Source organism: Manis pentadactyla, chromosome 15 (genome assembly GCF_030020395.1).
Source record: "Manis pentadactyla isolate mManPen7 chromosome 15, mManPen7.hap1, whole genome shotgun sequence".
Taxonomy (NCBI): domain Eukaryota; kingdom Metazoa; phylum Chordata; class Mammalia; order Pholidota; family Manidae; genus Manis; species Manis pentadactyla.
Window position 1 is genome coordinate 12,885,098 of NC_080033.1, and position 22,095 is coordinate 12,907,192.

The 22,095-nt window shown below is 46.5% G+C and overlaps 1 protein-coding gene across 3 annotated transcripts in view; it reads right to left on the reverse strand.

Moving 5' to 3' along the window:
- Positions 1–21,618, reverse strand: part of SAMD4B (sterile alpha motif domain containing 4B) — a 36,234-nt gene extending 14,616 nt beyond the window's left edge. For all 3 annotated transcript variants that reach the window (XM_036894695.2, XM_036894692.2, XM_036894694.2), the window contains exons 1-2: positions 21,466–21,618; positions 8,321–8,719 (exon numbers count right to left, since the gene is read on the reverse strand). In XM_036894695.2, coding sequence (XP_036750590.1) covers positions 8,321–8,516 — 196 coding nt within the window. In that variant the 5' untranslated portion in view covers positions 8,517–8,719; positions 21,466–21,618. The remainder of the gene's footprint in view (positions 1–8,320; positions 8,720–21,465) is intronic.
- Between the last annotated feature and the right edge of the window lie 477 nt (positions 21,619–22,095).

Sequence of the window (22,095 nt, forward strand, 5' to 3'; positions counted from 1 at the left end):
ACACTGAGATGAGATCCAGGGCTTTAGCCTACAACAGTCTTCTTCCTCCTAACCAAATTCTATGTCTTTTATGGACTGCCTAAACCTACCCTCCCATGGAAAGTCTCCCCTGCCCACTACATGCCATGGTAATCTGGTGGCATGTCCTTCCCATCCCATGGTCTGAGGGCCTAAGGCTGGTGTGTGGAGATGAGCCAGGTTTCTCTCTCTCTCTTTTTTTAAAATCAATATCTACTTATTGAATAAGACATCATTTCTTCTGCTGATATTAAAAGCCGTTTTTTTTGGTATCATTAATATATACAATTAAATGAGCAACATTGTGGTTACTAGATTCCCCCCATTATCAAGTCCCCACCACATACCCCATTACAGTCACTGTCCATCACAGGTTTCTCCTCTTGACCCAGAAGGGAGCTCCCCCTCAAGAATAAGGCTCTGGGCTGGTCATGTACAGGAGGCCATGGGAAGGAACTGTCACAGGTCTGACTGTCCTTGAAAACCTTGTTACCACTTCTGTGACTAGGCTTGATGGAGTACAGGATTGGGGAACAATGTTATAGGGCAAAGGAAAGGGACAAAGAATACCAATACTTGAGGAAAGAGACAATGATCAATTCTGTCCTTACTCTTGGGCAACTGAGCTCATACCTGCAGCCAAGGTGACAATTTGCAAACATCTAACAAGTGAGTTCTGAGAGATGATAAGCAATTGTGCTATTGGTGAGGTCCTGAAAAGGGGCCAAGGAGATAGTTATAAGTGGACCCCAGAGAGACTGGTGATGAGAAAGAACTGGCAGATGTCACTTATGGTCCTCCTCCTACCTACTGACCATGTTATTCTTAGCAAATGCGATCAGTTCAATGAGCTCTACTTTATCTGTAAAGTGAGGCTGGGGATTATTCCTATCCAGCATGACTGCTATGAATTGAGACCACAGCATAAAGTAGGGTTACAAAGTAAGTCCTCAGTAAACATTAGCTGCTATTTCTAACATCATGGTTATCATATGTTACTGTGGTTCCTTCTTTAAATACTCACAGATGCTAAAGGCAAAAGCCAACTTCTGGCCCAGTAAACAGAGGCTGGGAATAGGGGTGGGCGCGCACGCGTGTGTGTGTGTGTGTGTGTATTCCTCTAAATCTGACAGTGATAGGGGTGTATGTGTGTGTATAATATGTATGTGTGTGTGTATTCCTCTAAATATGAGTGATAGGGGTGTGTGTGTATATGTATGTATGTGTGTGTGTGTGTGTGTGTGTGTGTGTATATATATATATATTCCTCTAAATCTGACAGTGTCTCAATCTAATTTCCTTAAGAGTCTTAAGGACCTCTGGTCTCCTCTGCCCACATTACAGGCCAGACACCTGGCCCCTGGGAGCCTTGTATAAAAACCTGAGTAATGTCCTTTTCATACCCCTCTTTCTCTTATGACCTATTTGGAAATACACTGACCTACTGCTTGGTAATTTACATAAACTTCTAATATTGCTTAAATTTATAGGTCTAAGAAAATGAATCACAAACAACTCCCAACTTCTGGCCATGTAACTGCACATTTTCTTGGCCTGGGCCTCTCTGCTCCAAGCTTCCTAGAGACCCCTTACTAAAGTGCTCAGGGATTCATCCATTTATTGTCACTAATTCATGCTTGCCATAGTACCAGCCAAGAGAGAACTAACAATTAATACTACACAATAATAATAACAGATAGTATTTATTATTGAGCATCTATTATGTACCAGACACTATGCTAATAAGAATATGATCACTTTTCATCCTCACCTCAATACTGTTTCAACATCCCTATCTTGTAGATGAAGAAATAGATTTGGGAAAGTGAAGTCATTTTCCCAAAGTGACAGTGTCAAGATTTGAACACTGGTCTGTCTGCCTCCACAATTGGGAGGAACTTTTACCCACAACCCCCTACTGTCTTTCCAATGCTAAGTCTCTTCTTCCCCATCCTTGGCTTTCCAGATCCCCTTCTGTACCTGCCACTTCAGGCTAGGAAACCTCATCCCCTCCATCTTCCCTGGACCAGCTCCATGACAGGAAACTGTCTATTAGGTCATCTCTGTATCTAAAGATCTTTCCAATGTGGGAGGCTTGGACTTCCAGGAACCTGCACCTTTTGCCCTTCCCACCTCCATCTGGCACTGGATCACATGGGAAGGAACCCTGATACTCCTGAGTTTTTAGTTCTTGAGAAGGAAGAAAAACTATAGTGATTTAGATTAGGGACAGAAATTCAAAGACTTGCAACCCAGCTGGGTCATGCAGTTCCTCCTCTTGAAACCGATTACAGGGCTGAGAGAATTTAGGAGACAATGTATGTAAAGCACCTGATAGGGTCTGCCCATAGAAGCACGCAGTGTGTGACTCTATGACTGGTGCTTTGCTCCCTTCCCTTCCCAGCAGGGTCAGCCTACCCCTTCAGCCCTACCCTGATGCTCTCAATGGCTGTTGTTGAGGCCTTACAGGGTAGCCAGAGGCATCTGGGACAGAGGGAAGCCTTGTCTAGTTCCTCCCCCAACCCAGAATACTGCCAGGACCCCAGAGCTAAGGGACACAGATTCTCCTCTGGTACTGCCAGGGGACGTGACAGACCAGCCCCAAGGGTTGGGCTCAATGAATGACCTTGTTCTGCTGTGGGGAAAGGGGAGAGTGGTTTTGGACAAATGGAGGCTGACCCTGGGGAAATGTGTGTTCATGTGTCTGTGTAGTGGTGTGTGGGGAGGGCAGGCCTCCCATGACTGGGAAGCATCAGAGAGCACTGGAACTGGTCCAAGGAATCTGTGCAGCCTCAGGCCCCTTGGGGTAAGCCCAGCTGGGGCTGCAGATGATGGGTGGGGATGGAACTTCTAGTTTTCTGCCCAGATCAGAAAAATATGGCCCAGAGTTGAGGCACAGCAGGGGCCCAGTGAATACCTGCACAATGGGACCCAGATGGTCTCTGGATGTCTATGTGCGGTATCTATGTGTATATAATGTACCCTCTTTAGGATTGCCTGACCTCAGGTACCCTGTCTCATTTCCTATCACAGTATATACTGAGTAAAGTACATGTTCAACAGCAAACTTGCCTGGATTCAAATCTAACTGCCTCCATGACCTTGGTCAAATAGTTGTTGTCTAATCCTTTAACCTCTCTGAGCCTTGGTCTCCTCTTCTGTACAATGGGCGTAGTAAAAGCCCTTATGTCACAGGGTCATTGTAAAGATTCAGTGAAATAATTATGAAAGCACCTGACATCTGTTATGTGCTTCACACATTTTAACTATTATTGTCATTGCTCCTGGTTGAAGATCTAGAGCCCATGCTGCTGGTGGGCTGGGGGAGCCATTCATGTAGGAGGGTACATCTGGGCCTCCCCCTTAAGATTCCCAACAGGGGTGGGGAATTTCAAAGTTATTTACCAAAAACAGACATGTCTCTGGTTCCTCTGAGCTAGAGGCACAACAAGCAATGATGACATCCTGGAGGTGGGTGGACGGGGGAAGGGGCTGGGGAATGCCAGGACGCCAACGGCTGCTTCTCTCCAAGCTGCAAACCTGGACTCTGCAGACATGGAGAGGATGAGAGACTGCATGAGTATCCTCCTTGGTCAGGAGACCAGAGCTAAGTAGGCCATGACCCTGGGTCCTGGCAAATCACAAGAGACAAATGTATCTTGGAGACTGTTGTACTAGCAAACCCATTTTTATGTACTGGGCTGTTGCAACAATCATGGCAGCCTCAGACACCAGTCAGAGGGGCTGGAGTTAGCCTCCAAACATGCCCTTTCTACCTCACCCCAGCTCACACCAACATGGGGGAGGGATGGGGGGGCACGCACACATTTTTGTTTGATGAACTGTGTCAGTAAAGCTTCAAAAGGGAGGGTGAAGACATCAGAGTTAAGCTTGGGTGACTCAGTCAGCCATGGCCCTCTCCTGACCTCAGTTTCCCCACCCAGATTCACTGAGCCAGAGAGGGAGGGGTTTAAACCTGTTGGATTCAGGGGACTCTGACTCAGAGGACAGGAGGAGGGAAGAAATGCAGGAAATGTGGCCCAGAAAGCCATAGGACCAGGGTGGGAAGGAGATTTCAGTTTCCTTGGCCCCACCTTTCTGGTCCCAGTCAGCATTCAGGGAAGGAGAGGCCAGGATTACTGTTACAGCTCTGAACTGGCAGAGAAGACAGCACTGGGAGAAGGAAAAGTGATGATAAGGGCAAACCTGGGGCTTCTCCTTTCCTGTTTCAGAGACCCTTGGGGCGTCGCTTTTCTGTTCCTGGGTGTTGTTTCAGATTCTGCTTCCATAAAACCAATGCTGGCAGCCTGAGCTGGAGGAGTTCCCTATACCCTCCCAGCTATTTGAGAGAGACAGCCCAGACTTGAGCTCCCACTCCCCACTCCCAGTAGGTCACATAACAGTAACCTCACCACCTTTCTAAGCCCACCTAGACCCAGCGTCAGTATCAAGACAACTGGTACTCCAATGGATGCACATTACAGCCAGCTAGGGAACTTAAAAAATACCAGATTCTCTGGGGATAAGACCCAGGCCTCAGATTATTTTTATAAAGTCTCTGGGTGATTCTGACATGAAGTTAGAGTTGGGATCCACTCACCTAGGTCAAGCCGTCTATACCCCTTGCTCTTTCTGAGGAGGTGGTGGGCAGGTGGGCAGGTCTGACTCCAGCCCAAAGCTGAACCCAGGGTCTCCCTGGGAGAACTTGAGGAAACTGCAGGACTGGGTAGGTGGGCCATGGAGTACAAACCCAGAAAAAGGCAGGGGATCTGCCTTTCTGTTCAGCCTTCCTCACCTGAAGGGACCCGAAAAGCTGAAGAGCTTTGGACCCTGTAATAAATAGTGGGTATTCTGGGGATTGGTGCAACAACTGAATTCAAGATTTGGTTTGTGGGGTAAGTGTACATCTGGGTGAGGAAGGGGGACAAATTCTCTTCGGGGTCTTTCTCATAAAGTATTAAGAACTATAGCTTTAGAAGAATATGCTGGGCCTTCAAAGAAAGTAATATGATTGGCTGCGGCTCTGCCTTCTTTGGCGCATTATTTCAGAGCCCAGGAGGCACTCGGAGAGTATCTAGAACAACCTCATCACTGTTCAGATGGGGATCCTCAGGCTCAAGATGAGTGGAGCTGGCCAAGTCAAAGAGCTGTCAGTGGTAGAGCTGGATCTAGTATTCCTGGGTGTCCCAACTCCTAGTCTTATGTACTGTGACACATGAATCACCATCAGGGTATCCATCATCTCTCACACTGCCTAGTCAGCAGAACTTTGGTACTTGTTCCCAGGCCCATCCTCATGGGTTTCTGATTTAATGGCCCTGGGTGGAGACCCAGAAATCTGGATTTTAACAGTCACCTCCACGCCTACCAGGTGGTTCTGCTTATGATACAAGTTTGGGAAATACAAGGGAACTGGAAGGCCATAATCAACAGAGGATGTACAGTTCCTCCTAGGACGCAGACCCCCTAGGCCTAACAAGTAACTCCTTCCTTCCCAAATAAGGTAGGGGAGCTGTTCTACTTGATGGAGGGAGCAAGACAGGAGACAGGGCTTTCTTAGTCTTGGAATGCCCACGCCTATTAGGAAAGCAGTATTCAAGGCTCTATAGAATTTACCTCTGTGATCACCTCTCTCTCCATTCATGCTCTGCACTAATCCTGGTGGGCTTCCTATGGACTCTGGAACACAGTATAACCCTCCTTCTCTTTCCTTATTCTATGTTTTCCTCACCTCTCCATCCAAGTACCAGCTTGTTATATTCTCACCGTCTGACATGGGGCTGTGGATAAAGACCTTGATTCATATACTCATTATCAGTCAATTCATTCAACAGCACTTCTCATCCCTGGCTAGGCATTACCCCCAACATCCCAATGCAAACTATCTGGGATGTGCCTCAGTTTCTTGGTATAAAGTGTACCAGGTCTTTCAAGGGCAAAGTGGTAGCAATAAATACTTTAAATACACATCACTTCAAATCAGCAGTTCCAAAGAATTCCAGGAATTTATCCTGGATATACTTAAAAGGTACTCATTACAGCACAGTTCATAAGAGCAAGACCAAATATACCATGTAGTAGAGCCTAGTGGTCAAGAGCAAGAGCTCTAAAGTAAATTTCCAGCTCCACCTCTGACCCTCATATGACCCAGGGGAAGTTGTAAAACCTCTCCGGATCTCAATCTCCTAATCTATAAAATGGGGAAATTAGTGAGACCTACTCTACTAAGTTGTTTTGAGGGTTAAATGAGTAATAAAAGTAAAGCAGTGTTTTATACACATGTAGGACTTTATAAGTGTTACCTATTCTTCCTATTATGCAGCCATTAACAACGAGGTATATATGTGCTGAATACGGAATGATCTTCAAATTATAATGTTAAGTAAAACTGGTTAATATGCACAGTGTTCTGCTCTATGTATTAAAACAATCAAAACTGTGAAAAAGCTGGAGGAATATGTATGTGCTCATACATGCATAGACTGTCTCACAAAACATACACGAATTTGGAATGTGAAAGTATGGAAGGGAGGAGACCTCACTTTTTACCTTTCATGTGGTTTGATTTTATTATAAGTCTTAAAAACAAAACCAAAAACTAAAAGTGTTGTAATAAGTAGCAGTAAGTCCACTGCTGATTCTGACATACAGCCAAGACCGGTACCCAGTGTTCATCCAACTCTCTATTCAGGATGGGATGGTGGGGATGTGTGACAGAGCTGCAGAAGAAAATGTCCTGCCCCAAAGAAGCCCCCAATGCTGGGGGCAGAGCCACACCACAACCATGGAACTCCAACCTCTGGTGCTCAAACAGAGGGGAGCCCCCACTGGTGGGGAGGGGTGTGAAAAGCTGAGCTCTGAGCCTGCTATAGCCCAACTGGGTTCTTGTTGCTCATTGTCCACCAGTCAGGGACTTAAACTGGTGTGACTCCGGCCTGAAGAACCATCTTCTCTACAACCATGGTGCTTCTGTGACTTGAACATAAAAACTCAGTAAAATAAAGGTGACTGCTGCTGGCAGGTGGGCCTGGGGAGATTAAGGAGGCTAGGCAGCTCTGTGGCTCCCCAGATCCCAATCCTAGAAGCCTGTGCTGATTTCCTCACCTACAGAGTAGGGTAACAACTACCTACTGCAAGGGTTGTTTTGAGGACTAAATGAGTTACTGACAATAAAACCAATTGACATTTGGGAAGGGGGGGAAGGCAACCGACATTCATTGAGTGTTTACTAGATGCCAGGGACTGTTCTCAGACCACACAACTATCCTAGAAGGTAAGCATAGTTATCTTTATTTTAAAGATGAGGAAAACAAAGCTTAGAAAGGTTTAAGTTACTTGGTTATATGGCAAGACAGAACTGGGATTTAAACCTAGACAGTCTGACTCTAGAGCCACTAAACACTGCTTTCAAAGTTGCTATACAAGTAAAGCCAGTACTTAGCCTGTTGTAAGGGCTCATTGTGAATTATTATTATGGGTAAGAAAGTGAGAAGAGTTTGAAGACACTCTACATGGAGCCCCTGGATCCCCTCTCCCCAGCTAGCTTTCAGGGGTACATGACTCACCCTCTTCTCTGGCCTCCATCTCCCACCCATCACTGAGGTCAATAGCTCTCCATCCAGCCTGTGGAGGCCTAGAGGCCAGAATGGCTTCATCAGTGTCCTATGAGATGATTCTCTTGCCTGATTCCCATCTATGATGAGGACCCTAAAGAGAGGTTCTGGAGAAGTCTGGCTCAGCCATCCCAGCCAACTTCATGGGACACAGATCACCTATCTACTGGGTGCTTAGGGAACTGATATGGACTCTATCTAAATTCAAAACTCTCTTGAAGCCTTAACTCTGGCCAACCTTTTGAGTTGAAGAACAGTTAAGATGACTCATGAAGTTTGAAAGTGTTCTGAAATTCCCGCCTAGCTCCAATGTTCTGGAGCTTGAGAAGTAATTACTTACTAACCTTCCGACCCCCTTTCATGGGTAGTAATTTCAGTCTCTTCCTTTTACCTACTCTACAAAGCCTTAAACCACCCTATGTGATCCTTCCACTGCTTGGGTAGTTTCCAGTTTGCACTACCCTCCCCCAGGAACCCATCATTCAATGCCTGAGGATATCTGGCAACAAAGGCCCCAGGGGACTTATGACCACGACTTGGGAGGTCAGGAAATCCCAACCTGTTTCAGACCAATAAGCCCAGAACCCCCATACTGCTTAACACCCTTATATGATGGTCTCCTGAGCCACCCGCTATCTGTTCATGCTCCAGGTCTCCCTCCTGCTATACTCCCACCTCTAGAGACTCACCAGCACTGTTGGCCTCCGACTCCAGCAGATGGATGTCATTGCAGTCCGCCAGTGAGTGCTCCAGGCAGAGCTGCAGGAAGCGGGCCTGGGTGCGGGTGACCCGCTTCAGAAGCGACAGCAGGGCCACTGTCTGCTCACATTCATTCCAGCCCTTGAACCAGCCAGCTAGGATGCCCACCTGGTCTCGGAACATCATGGTGCCGGGCCTGGGGCCAGGGTGGAGGGGACGGCGGTGGCGAGGGCCAGCGCCGTCACATGGTCTCGGCTCCGGGCTCCTGTTACCTTTCCCCTGAGCGCCAGGGCTTGAGGACGTTCCCTGGCGTAGTGGCAACAGGTGGTGGGGTGAGGAGGAAGATCACATCAGGGAAGGTTTTGGTCAAGCCACGTCTCTCTAGGCTCCTGGAAAAGGAAGCAAGAAGGTCAGATACAATGAAGGGGTTGAAACTGGCCTGGTTAGTATGGGTTGAGGAGGTAAGGCGGCTTCCTACACTCCTTCCTGCTAAGCTCCTGGGAGAAGATGAAGCTACTACCAGATACTAAACCAACCTTCTCTCCAGACGTAGAGGAAAGGTTTGATTGGGACTCAGAGACCTATCCTAGAATAAAGGAGATGCTGACCCTCAGGCCTGGCTGTCAAAGGGCCAGCTGACTTAAAGCAGAGTAAATTGGCAAGATTTTCCAGAAGTAAGAATTAAGAGAGGCTGCACAATATGGAAAAGAATGGAGACTTGGCCCCAGGTGACATGACTAAGCAGACATGTGACCCCCCAACACATGTCTTGATCCTGGTTAGGCTCTGGCCACCTCCTCTGAGGGTAGGACAGAGTGACTGCTCACCTGCTAAAAGGACCCTATGGACATTATTTCAATCTAAGACCCACAAAGCTGGGATATGGGTGGACGGTGGGGTGGAGATGTTAGGTATGTGGCTAGCTACCTGACAAGTAAGTTTTTGGGTACCTAAGGGTAGGGGTGTTGACAGAAGTCTTTTCAAAGATCTCCAACAGGCTAGGGGATCTCACCTCTTCCAACCCAGCTCCCCATTGCAAAAGGCACAGCTCTGATCTCTATCTACTCTGATGTGAATCCCTCCTGCCTTCTTCTTCATTCCCCTGAAGGTTACTCCTGACCCAAGCCCTCTGGGCTGGGTAGTCCCCTTGGCTCCCAGAGATGCCAGCCTTTTATTCAGACTCCTAACAGCCAAGAGAAGGCCAACCTGAGAAGGCAACACTTGCAAAGTAAAAAACTCCCAAACAGAAAAGTATCCAAATTCCTCTCTTAGACAGGAACTATACAGGAGCTGTGTTAACTGAGCAGACAACAGGCCTATTCTTTAGCTGACTGATTTCTGGATACGACTCTGAAGTCTTTTTCTAAGTGTCTTGAGCTCCAGGTCTTCACTCACATTTCCCCCATTGGTCTTTCTAGCAGCCAGTGCCCTTGGCTCCACCCCCAAACCACATTTGACTCCATCCCTTTCTGGCTGCCAAGAGGACTGAGAATTCCATACAAAGACCTATTGAACCTACTGGGCTCAGGTCTTAGGGAACGACTGCCACCTTCCTGAACCTTCATGCTCCTGCTGAGGGCTGTGAGGTGCATCTGATAATGGCTCTGACTTACCTTGCAGATCCTCTGTGGGACACCTGAACAGAGCAAACTGGCCTGGATGTCAATCCCTTAGAATATAAGCAGCAAGGAAAAGTGTGGGGGAAAATGAAATCTTGCTCCAAGTTAAACAGGCTTCCCAGAAATCTTTTTAAAAGGGAAGTCAAATGTTGCATCCCTGGCTTAAATTTTTCCAATGACTTCCTATTGCACTAATCGTGAACTTCTTATATTGGCCTACATACCCTGCATGACACCTGTGGCCTCCCCAACTTCATCCTGTACTATGTTCTTTCTTGTTCGTTGGAATACTCCTCTCCCAGATCTATCTAGGCTGGCTCCTACTTGTCATTCAGGTCTCAGCTCCATGTCACTTCCTCAGATATTCCCTGACCATCCAATCTAAGGAATCTCTGTCACTCTATTACATTAACGTTACTTCTTCTATATGACACCCATAGATATCATCTTGTTTGTTTTTCTCTTCTCACCAAGATCAAGCTACACCATTGCCTAGTGCCTAGAAGGATAAATGGCACGTAGAAGGTGCTCATTATATATTTGGTGAATGAATGAATGAAGGTGAGCATGGAAGCCACACTTGGGATTTCTAAAGCCCTGGGGAAGAAGATGATAGAAGAAAGGCCCACAGGTTGGTAAACAGATTTGGAAACCCTGTCCTAAAAGAAAAATCTGAAGGCACAAGGAAATTTCCTCCAGGGAAGAGAAGACTCAGGAGGAATGGACAACTGACTTCAACTATCTGCAACACACAGAAGAGGTATTAGATTTCTTCTTTTACTCCAGGAGAACCAGGGTAGATAATTCTAAGTGAGAGGTAACATGGGAAATGGGATGAATGTCAAGAAAACTCAATTATAGTCCTGCCTCAGTCACTTTGGTCTGTGAACCAGTCTGCTTCCCTTCTCTAGAATGTGTATGATAAGGAGCTAGACTGGATCAGACATGATAAATGGGTTTTACATCACAGCCTAGCTCCGACTGATTGGTAGTGGGTGCCTGGAGCGCTGTGGTGAGGAATCTGAAGAAATGAAGCAATGGGAATATCCACCAATGGGAAATGATTAATAAATTGGGGCACATGTCAAACAATAGGATATTATATAGCTATTAAAAACATGTTTGACCTTAATAGCATAATATAAAAACTATATATCCTTATTTATAGTGTTTGAGCTCTAATTATCAACCTAGAGGAATGTCCATAGGCAGCACAGTAATCTAATCTAATATGGTGCCATTTCTTTAAAAAGATTAAAAAAAGCCATATACAAAAACCTTTATATATCTTATACATGAGTATCTGTGTATGTATGCATATAGAAAAATGTGATAGAAGGACACACCCTAGGCTGTTCATATTGGTTACTATGGAGAAAAAGGGGACTTATTAACACTCGCTTTATGTAACTTTGTACTATTTCATTAGTTTCAAGTGAACACATATTACTTTTTTAATTTTTAAAGAGCAATTTAATGAAAAAAATTGTAAGGCTGTACTCCAATTTCTGGCTCAAGTGAGAAAGAGTACTGTGAGTGATTGTCAATGTTTGCCCTGGTTACAGGATGGATGAGTGGTAACTCATGTGCCTGAAAAAATCAGTTTCCCTTCCCAGCTCCAGCACTTTGTGGCTTTCATCCCCAAAGAGACAGCAGCTGCCTCAATAAAAAGAGGAATTTTAAAATATCTGTCCAAGAATGGAACTGGCTGCCATGTGAGGAGGTAATAAGCTCCCTGGCTTCTGTAAGTGGTCAAGCAGAGGCTGGACGAACATCCCTTGGGAGTAGGAGGAATTCCTTCACTGGGTGGCAACTCATAAGATAGAAGGACACATTACTATTTCAGAAGGAACATTTATGACAGAGGCTTGATATGCCTATGAAACACTATGAAACACTGTTTACAGCAAAAAGATGAACAAATCCATAAATAGGCCAAAGTTGTGCACACTTTTCCCCATATAACTCTTTTACTGGGTTGTTACTTTTTTTAAGCAACAGCACTGTGCTCCCTAAGCTGCTGATGAAACATGAATCCAACTTTTTCCCCCAAGCCAAATGCTAGAAGCCAAGCCTTAGGACAGTGTGGGGTCTCCAACATGAGGCTCGCAAGTTCAGGTTTTTTATGAAGCAGGCTGGTGAGGACTGTGGTGAGCTGAAAAGCATATAACCTGTCTAAAGCGAGAAGTCAATTATTTAGCTTTTATCAGCTGCAGCCATGTGGGAATGTGGGTTCAGTATTGTTAAGTCTTAGGGTTTTTAAAAAAGAGAAACCTGGATTTTTAAATAAAATTCCCCTATTTTTGAATGTTGGAAATGAATCCACATTAAAAGAGCAACAGTGAACCACTATACAGAACAAAGTTTGTGGCCTGTGGTCCTTGGACCAAATGGAAACAAACTGAGAATAGAACAGAAGTTTGCTAACTATCCCTTCCCCTCAGGCCTCTCTGGTTTATACCTTCAAACCACCTTGCTGCTCAGGGAATATGATCGGTAGAGATCTAGTGCTCAAAGATGGTTTAGAAAGTTCTTGCTAAACACCATGGGGTCTTTAGGGAAACAAATAGTCATATTAAGAATGTAGTGTTAAAATAACCATCCCTAAAGGAAGGGTTCCTATGTCTTCTGGAAAATAGGAGGCTGCTGTGTGTTTGGTCTGGATGGTGACTGGAGAAGAGGACTGGATGGTCTTCTTCCATCAAAGGGCGGGGGCCCTCAGCTTCCTCACACCCCTGGTGCTTGGCAGTAGTGAGAAGGTAAGACCCAGCTGGGTGAGATCGGCCAGGTAAGCAGCATCAGCACTGACTATTCCAAGGCATCTTATTGTCAGGGATTCTGGTGGATCTACCCATCAAGCATCCACTCTCATCTTCTGGTATCGGCCCCCTGAGTTCCCTTTAGAGAATTAACTGTTTCTTGGCTCTAGTAGACAAGGAGTAAAGGACTGGTCAGGTAAAGTCCGCACTGGATTTTTGCTGAAACTACTGATGAAAATCAGTCCTTGGTTAGGGTTGCTCAGTTTATACAACATCTCCAGATTTTACTGGTTATCACTTCTGCTACCTTACAGTGAAAACCTGCCTCAGAATAAAGCCACACAGATGAAAGCAGACTCAAGAGATGAGGGAAGAAAAAGGGAGACCTGTTGATATCATCTGTAGACCTGGGAAGGCCCCCACCCCAAACTTTTGTTTCATAGACCAATAAATTCTTTTTTGCCTGAGGCCAGTTTGAATTGGGTTTCTATCAAAGATGAACGAGCCTTGACTGCTTCCATACAAAACAGAATTCACCACTGCGCTGGTCTCTCTGCCCTCATGCGACCAAAAATGACTCACTGTCTTTGAAGACAGACACTAGAGGGGAACCCCTATGGCTAAAGTCTCTCAAACAGCCCAACAACATTGCTGCTATGTTTGGTTTCTAAGGGACCAAGAACCTACCAACCCTGGAGGGTGAGAAATGGAGCCAAAAATTGGCTAAGAGGTTCCAGGAAAAACTGCTCACTAGGCTCCCTTCCTTGCCTTCAAACAGTGAGAAGCGTCCCACAGACGGGAGGGACCTCTGGAGGCCTGCTCTCCTCATTCAGAAGCAGTGCTATGGAGTGAGTCAGACCTGGCTGAAACCTGGGTTTTCCTGCTGATACTTACTTGCTATGTGGACCTTGGGCAGTAACTCAGTTTGTTCCTCAGTGAAGCTTGTTGTAAGAATAAAATGAAACAAATACCAAATGATTTCCCTCATTTGTGGAATATAACAACGAAGCAAAACTGAAGGAACAAAATAGCAGCAGACTCACAGACTCCAAGGCATTAGTGGTTACCAAAGGGGAGAGGTGGAGAACGGTGGGTGGGGAGGGAGGGAGAAGGGGAATCTGGGGTATCATGATTGGTGCACATGGTGTGTGTCTGGTCACGGGAAAGACAGTGTAGCTCAGAGAAGATAAATAGGGACTCTGTGGCATCTTACTACACTGATGGACAGTGACTACAATGGGGTATGGGGGAGGACTCAATAATAAGGGTGAATGTAATAACCACATTGTTTTTCTTGTGAAACCTTCATAAGAGTGTATATCAATGATACTTTAATAATAATAAAAAAGAATAAAATGAAACAGAGTAAACAAAAATACCTAGTACAGTGCTCAGCATGTCTTCATATACCATATACTAAGTAGTCATGTGCCAGGCTTATGATAACAGCTTTCTGTGGAAGAGCTCAATTGATCCTAAAAGCTTTACACATTCTATATATCATGTGTGTGTATGTGTGTATTTACATATTATCCTCATTTTACAGATGATGAAACTGAGGCACAGAGGTGGTTAAGGAACATGCCCAAGACAGCACACAGCAAAACTGAGATTTTCAAGGCCAGGCAGTCTGGCTTTAGACCTCTCACTTATTCCTGAGTATTATGCTACAGCCTCCTATAAGTTCCCTTCCATTGCCTAGACATGTGGGCAGAAATGTATACTCTTTAGCGCCAGTGTCTGGATAAATAAGGTGGTTCTATTAGTCTTCTTCCCCATTTTTAGCCATTCTACAGCATCCACCTAGGTCTTTGAGGAACTCATACTTTCTGAACAAGGCAATAGGCTAGTTACCTAAGGTTAACTCACTTATCTTGACCTGAGAACAGGAGAATGTCAGATGCCAACGAAGCTCAACTTCTCTCTTGTAAAAACAAACCATTATTTTCAGAAACTCCTGAAATACATACACAAAATATGTATATTATTGCCTCAGCCAAGAATGAGGTTTCCGTATGAATGGTCCTGGAGAAGGGAGGGAGAGAAGGGTAGAAGCCAGGCAGGGCCTCCTGGAAGATAAGCACAGCCTGGGAGCTCTGGGAAACCATGGAAGAGAAAGCTGGTGTCCCCTCACACCCAATGTATGGCTGTCTCTTTTATTCATCCCACACTTAATCCCTCCCCTCTAAAACACTATTTTTGGTTCTCTTTCCCTTCATATCCTCTCATTTGGGAATGTAATCAAGTCCTAGAGATTCAAGTATTACCTCTCTATGGACAACTCAGAATTTATTAAATCATCCTTGACTCTTCTCTTTCATAAGATCTATTCATCTGATCTTGACAAGTCTTTTTCTTAATGTCAGCTAAACTTACCCTCCTTTTTCCTTCCCAAAACTCAAGTGGCTCTGGGACCAGACTGCCTGGGTTGGGAACAGAAGCCTATCACTTACTACCTGCATAGTTTTGGGCAAGTGATTTCACTTTGCTGTGCCTGTTTCCTCATCTGTAAAATAGGTTTAATAATAGTACATACTCTCAGAGAGTTGTGTGGCATAAATATTCTTATAAGAGTTGTCAGCTATTAACATCATCCTGGGTTTCTATCTCTAATCCCATCATCAAGTCTTGTTCTCTCTATATCCAAGATATCTGCTTTCCTCTATTTTTACTACTGCCACTATACTCAAGTCACCATTCTTTCTTGTCTGGACAAATTTAACTTGCCTCCTGCTTCCATTCTTGCTCCCGTTTTCCTTGCACCAGTGTTCTTAAAAAAAAAAAAAATCAGATCATGCCACTGTCTTCCTTTAAAAGCCCTCTAATAGCTTCCCAATGCTTTTAAGTGAAGGTGTGAACTCCTCACCACGGCCCCTAAGGCCCTACATGATCCCGCCTCTGTCAACCTATCCCACCCCATCCCCTCACCCTCATTTATGCTGTAGCCACACTGGCCTCTTTGCTGTTCTTTGAACATATCTCAGGGCTTTTGCACCTGCTGACCCCTCTTCCTAAAACGCTCTTCTCCAGATCATCATATGGCTGGTTCCTTCTCAACAATCAGATCTGGGTTAATATGTGCCCAATCTTCCTCATCTCTCCCAGTAAGAAGGTGCCTTTGGTCCAGTCTCATCAATAAAGGTATTTCTTCAAAGGCTGCAGCTCTCCTAGAAATGCCTGGACTGTAAGATCCATGAGGGAAGGGAACACTGTGGCTGTATTACTCACTGCTAGTTTCAATGCCTAGCACTGCACCCTGGCATACAGCGGGCCCTCAATAAACATCTATGAAAAATTTCCCTACCTGCGGTAGTCCTTTTTCACATATAACAAAAATTAGATTAGAATGCCCCACTCCCAGATTGTCTCACAACTCGCGCCTTCTCATCTTTCAGGTTATCTGGTTCAGCTGTTACCTCCTCAAAGAGCCCAATTCTGACCAATCTGTGTACAGTGGCCCCTCTACCCTCTTCCACATTACTGCTTTACTTCCTTCACAGCATATATCATTACCTGATTTATTGTGTTTATACATCCTTTCTCCCATCAGAATATAAGCTCCACGAGTTCTAAGACCCTGACTGTTTCATTCACTGCTGTATCTCTAGTACTGAGAAGAGTGCCTTCATAAACTGTTTAATTGCTTGAGACATTTGAGACTTGTATATATAATACACTGCTGTTTAGTAACTTGCCCTCAATCACTCTAATTCAACAGATTTACACTCAAACAAAATTCTACTCACAGTAATTTACTGAACCCTCTTCCAAAGTTCTGAACCCTGGAAAACCAAAGTTGAGGTATGGGGTCGAATGCATAGATTGCACTACCCTGAGGCTACCACCAAACCAAGCCAATCATCTCGTTCCTGTCTAACCCAGTGTGGTCCCAAAGGAAAAGTCTGGTTGGGTCACACTAGCTATAAACTCTCTCTGGATCCATAGAGTAAAGAGTGCTTGGGGCTGGGCAACAGTGAGGAGGGGGATTGCCATCAGCACTCAGAAATGTCATGGGATGGAATCAGAGCCCTATCTGGCTCAGTAAGCAAGAAAGAGTTCCAGGGTATAGAACGTAAAACATGTCTCTAAGGATCTTCTGTCATCATGTCACACTTATTCAAGGAAGAAACTATTTTCAAACTGGCTCTCTAAGGAATAAGTTTTCTTTCCACTGAGGCTGCTAAAGAGGTAGAATTTAAGCCTGGGTTGCTGGGGGCCACTTCTGCTGCCACAAAACAAATCTTTTGAGGATGGAGCCAATTCAGTGGAGAAATGAACAGTTACTGAGAAGATTGTATGACCTCCTGGATACAGCCAGGTCTGAAGTCATCCCAGCTCAGAATCTTTCAGTAAACATGAGCTGATTAATTCTCTCTTGATTAAACCAATTTGAACTAAGGTTCTGCCACCTGTCTTTAGAGTACTGGCTGATGTATGTTTTTTGTTTTTCTTGTGTGTGGGGGGGGGATGACACTGAGCTCTTATGTGCAGGGCACTGTACTAAGTACTTAAATGCATTAACTTAATCCTTATAATAATTCAACGACATATGATTATCATTATTACCTTCATTTTTTAGCTGTGGAAACTAAGGATCAGAGACATCAAGTAACTTGTCCAGGGTCCCCAAAAAAGTGACAGTGTGAGATACCAATCCTGTCTGGCCTCAGAGTCTGTGTACTTAACTACTACACAACAACATTCCATTGCACTAAACCCTGGCTGAACAGAAAATCTAACTCTCTGACTTAAGGTACTATCATTTTGGGACAGACAGGGTCCACAGACTTTCTATTTGTGCCATCTGTCCTCAATTTCATCATTTGCAAAATGAGGATAATAGTAGTTTAACTACTTTATAGGGTTCAGTGAATATGAGGCACCACATGTTATGTCTTAAACAGTCACTGGCAGATAGTAATTACTCAATAAACAGTAGACATTAGTATCACTACTCTACAGTAACTAAAGTGCATTAGAAAATACAATGCAGATGGAAGAGATCTGTTTTCTTTCATCTCTGTCCTTCTGGGTAGAGAGAAGAGATGTCATGGGTGAGAAATGAGATTTTCTTGTCTCTGACCCACTGCAACAGCTATTACCTCTACCTGGAAGGCTACTTAGCATTGTTCCAACTCCTGTGGAACATCACCCAGCCCAAAGACCACCTTTTCCATGAAGTTTTTCCAAATAAAGGGCCCCATTTCTCACTGCCAAATTTCCACAATATATAACCTGTACTTCATGTTCTGCCCCATGTATCTGCCCAATCCCTCTACTGTATTGTGACCTCCCTGAAGGCAGGCCCCAGTGTTTATCCTGTAGTCTGTTACCTCTTCTCAGTCCTAGAGAGAAGCAGAATCCTTATAGAAAGTTGAGAGTGCTGTGGAAGCCCCAGACTTATAAAGGCTGACAGGGGGCTAAGGAGAGAACCAGGATGGGGTGAGGCAGGTCACCAAGAATAGGACCTGGTGTACCTCAGAATCAGGAGGCAACACAAAGAAAAGTCCCACAGACAGGAGCAGGTGGGGGAGAAGGAGAGGAAAAGGGGGCTGGACAAAGAAAGGGAGGTGAGAGGACAGGAGAGGGTGGGAAAGGTGTACTGAACCTGAATGGGGAGTGAGATCTGAGGAACTTATGAGATTTCTGGCCAAATGCAGAAGGAAGAGCTGCCCATTCTCCAAAGATTCCCAGTAACTTAAAGGGCAGATGTTACCTTGTGGGATTCAAAGAAGAGTAAGACACAGCCCAATACTTGCTGAACTCGCAGTCCAGTGAGGATGAGTGGGCAAGTACATGAAAAGCTACAAGGGAGAAGGTGAGTGAGTGGGGCTCTTAGATGTACAATGGTGGACAGCATGACACAGAAAATTTTTAAATGACTTGACAGTGCCTTAAGGGGAGGGTGCCTATGGGGAGAGGAATAGGTGAGAAGAAGAGATGGACGTATGTGTTCAAGGAGGTAGCAATTTGAAGCAGAAGCATCGAATGGGGGTAGGGTGTGGAGGGGTGCAGATGAAGCCAGAAAGAGAAAGTGCTGAGGAAGATCTGAAAGAAAAGGAGTCATTTAAAGTTGGAATGTGAAGTGACTGCTCAGAGGGTGGGGTAACTTTTGGAGAAGCCAGAATCCTTTCAAGGAGGAGGAGTTTTTCTGGAGAATGAGGACTCCACAAAGGGGACTCCCAGGGAAAAGGGGGTAGGCTGTAGGGCACCAAATTATACCCTGATGCATCTTCCAGGGGGCTTCCTGTGGAGAAAGGGAAATCCTCCTAGAGGGCAGTGATTCTCAAACTCGAGCATGCATCAGAAAATATTAGGTGGGTTCCTAAAAGCAGATTGCTGGGCCCTACTCCCAGGTTTTCATACTTAGCAGGTCTGCAATGGAACCTAAGAATTTGCATTTCTTATGAGTTCTTAGGTGATGCTGATGCTGCTGGTCGAGGTACCAAGCTTTGAGAACCAGGGCTACAGAGGATGGGATTCTTTAGTGAGGAGGCCCTCAAAGGGGAAAGGAAGGAGGCTTCTGAAAGGAAAATGGGAGGAACCCTGAAGAAGTGTCAAGGGTCTCTCAATCACTGAAGGGAGAGTCTGTAAGGATGGAACCTAAGAAAAACAGCATGAGAGAAATGTCTCTGAGGGCTGGGATTTCAAAGGGTGAGGGTGTCTCTTGAGAGCCTTTTATTAAAAGAAGACATGGCGGGGGGGAGGCGGGGGATACCAGGGGAAGAAGGTTCATATCTGAGAAGGATCTCTAAGTTGACTTCAGAGGAAAGAGAATGGAAGAGATGAGAGGGTGTAAATAGGGGTTCTAAAAGGAGTAACTCTGACAGAGTTCTGAATAAGGTTTCTTGGGGATGTCAGAGTTCTGAAGAAGTCTTAGGAAGTGCTGGGGGTTCGGTTGTTGATGCAGGGCAATTTTGGAGAAAATTCTCTGAAGAGTATCCAGAGGAAGATGTGGTCTTCTGACAGAAATTTTGGTACTGAACAGGATGACAGTGGTGTTTTTTAGGAACTCAAGAGAGCTCAGATGAAGAGAAACCTCCAAGTAGTCTCTTAAAGGGCATGATATGAGGAATGTGGGAATGTCAGAGTAGAGGGTTTTTCAGAAAGTTTTGGGACTTTCTAAATGCAGGAGATCAGAGAGGGAAGACTGGGTGGGGAGGGGGTCTTCTACAGAGAGCACTAAAGGATTTGAGGGAATCTGTATAGGGAAATTCAGAGAGGGAAATCTCTAGAAAATGTTTCAGTAAAGTAAGAGGTCTCTGAGTGGTGATTCAAGGGATTCTAAAGGGATTGTTGGAAGGGTCTCTGGGAGGAATCTCAAGGGCTTATCTCAGGAGGGCTAGAGAGGGTTGCTAGAGGTCTTGAAAAACTGCACCTCAGAGGGGTCATGAGAAGGTCTCAGGGTTTACAGGGGTTGTGAGGAGGGCCTTTAAAAACTTCATGGGAAAGTAGGTCTAGAAAGGAGGATTTTTAGGGTTATCCAAAGGAAGTTGTAGAGAATATCAAAGACTACGAGGGAACTTTTTGGAATCCTGAAGAAATTTTTGCAACATGTGGTACAGGTTACTGGGAAAGATATGGGACACATAAATGGGGTTTTGGAAGAGACTTTTGGAATATGGGAGAAGAGTTCTCCAGAGATTTCAGGGAATCTCTGGAGATTTTTGGGTAAGTGGGTGGGTGCGTGGGGTCTTGGGGAGAAGTTCTTTGGGGTGTGTGAGGGTGATCTGTAGAGCATTTCAGGACAGTGAGATTTGGAGGACATGAGGAGATTTGGGGAGAGGTTTCTGGGATCTGTGGAAGGGTCCAAAGGTATGAATTTGGTATATGTGAAAGGGGAGTGTATATGGGAGATGGCTGGTGCTGGTGGGATCCTGCAGGTGTTTTGGGGATCTGAGGACATTTCAGGACATCTCTGAGGAAGACTTTCAGGGTACATCAGGGGCATTCTGAAGGCCTGGCAGGGGAGGGGCTCTAATATTTGGGGGCTCTGAGTGGAAAATCTTCTAAGCCATTTCTGGTATGGGGATAGGTGGGAGGGAAAATTCTTGGGATGTGAGAGGGAGAGGTCTGAGGGAGATTGTCGGGATCTGCGAAGTAGGTATCTGGGGGAGTTTTGGAATGTACGGGGTCTGAGGGATTTCAGGGAGACTGAAGATTTTTAGGGCTTACGAAGGAGGCTCCTGGAGAAGATCTCTGACACATATTGTTGGCATATATGAGGAGTGGCCTCCGGGAAATATCTCTGGACGAGGAGGATGGGGGATTTGGGGACACGCGGCGGGGGGGTGGTCTAATGAGCAAGATTTTTTGAGACAGATGACGGTCTCTGGAGAAGACTGGAAACGGTAGGGCGGTCTCTCGGGAAGGCTTTCGGACAGTCTATCGGAGAGAATGGGCGTTCCCAGGGGTTTCGGAGGTAGAATTGGGAGGATGGTCTGTGGGACTGCCCCCTCCCCCCAGGGAGGTGTCCGAGGTACATCCCCTAGCCCAGGCCCTCAGCGGTCCCGAGGGTGTGAGGATTTGGGAGGGAAGCTTCTGAAGTGGCCTGTAAAGGCTCTTCGGGGAACGGGTAGGAAGTCTTCTCTCGAGGGCCGGGACCCCAGAGGCCCGCGCTCCGCGCTCGCCGCCGCCCGCGGCTCGGGGTCCCTGAGGGGGCGGGGCCGCCCGCGCGGCCTGGGGCGCCCTGAGGTGAGCTCCGCGCGCCCCGACCCGCCGCCGCCCCGATTCCGCCCGGCCCTGTTTGCGACTCACCGCCTTGGCCGCCTTGGCCGCCTTGGTCGCCGCCGCCGTTCGGGCCTCCTCAGGCCACCGCCACCGCCGTCGCCCCCTCTCCACCCCGCGAGCTACCCTCCCTCCTCCCGCACCGACCACCACCGCCGCCGCCGCCGCCGCCGTCGCGCTGCGTCACCGCGCCGTGCGTCACCGCCCCTGACCCCGCCCCGCCAGGGCCGCTGGGCGCCGGCATTAGCTTACGCCGCGGAGACGAACGGCGCGCCAGCCAACGGGCAGCGAGGGCAGCGCGAAGGGCGGGAGGTGTGCGCCGAGAGAGGCGGGGTCCTGGCAGAGAGGGGAGCGACAGGGGTTGAGCGAGACCCAAGAGACCCGCCTCCTGCTCAGTGGGATTGGCCCGTCGCGGGGCTGACGAACAGTCGCTGGGCCGGGGTCTCAGGGCGGGGGGCGGGGCGCGCGCCGCGTTGCCACGGGCAACCGGCCCGACGGAGCCCGGGATTGGGCCTCCCGTCCCGCAGGGGGCAGTCTCGAGCGCGTCTCCCTCCACGGCTCCCAGCTAGGTCACAATTCCTGATTGTGGCGTTCACGGCAAACCTCCTTTCCCTTCGAGCTCACCCCGCTCCTGTTGTGCCCCTGACTCTACTGGTTACG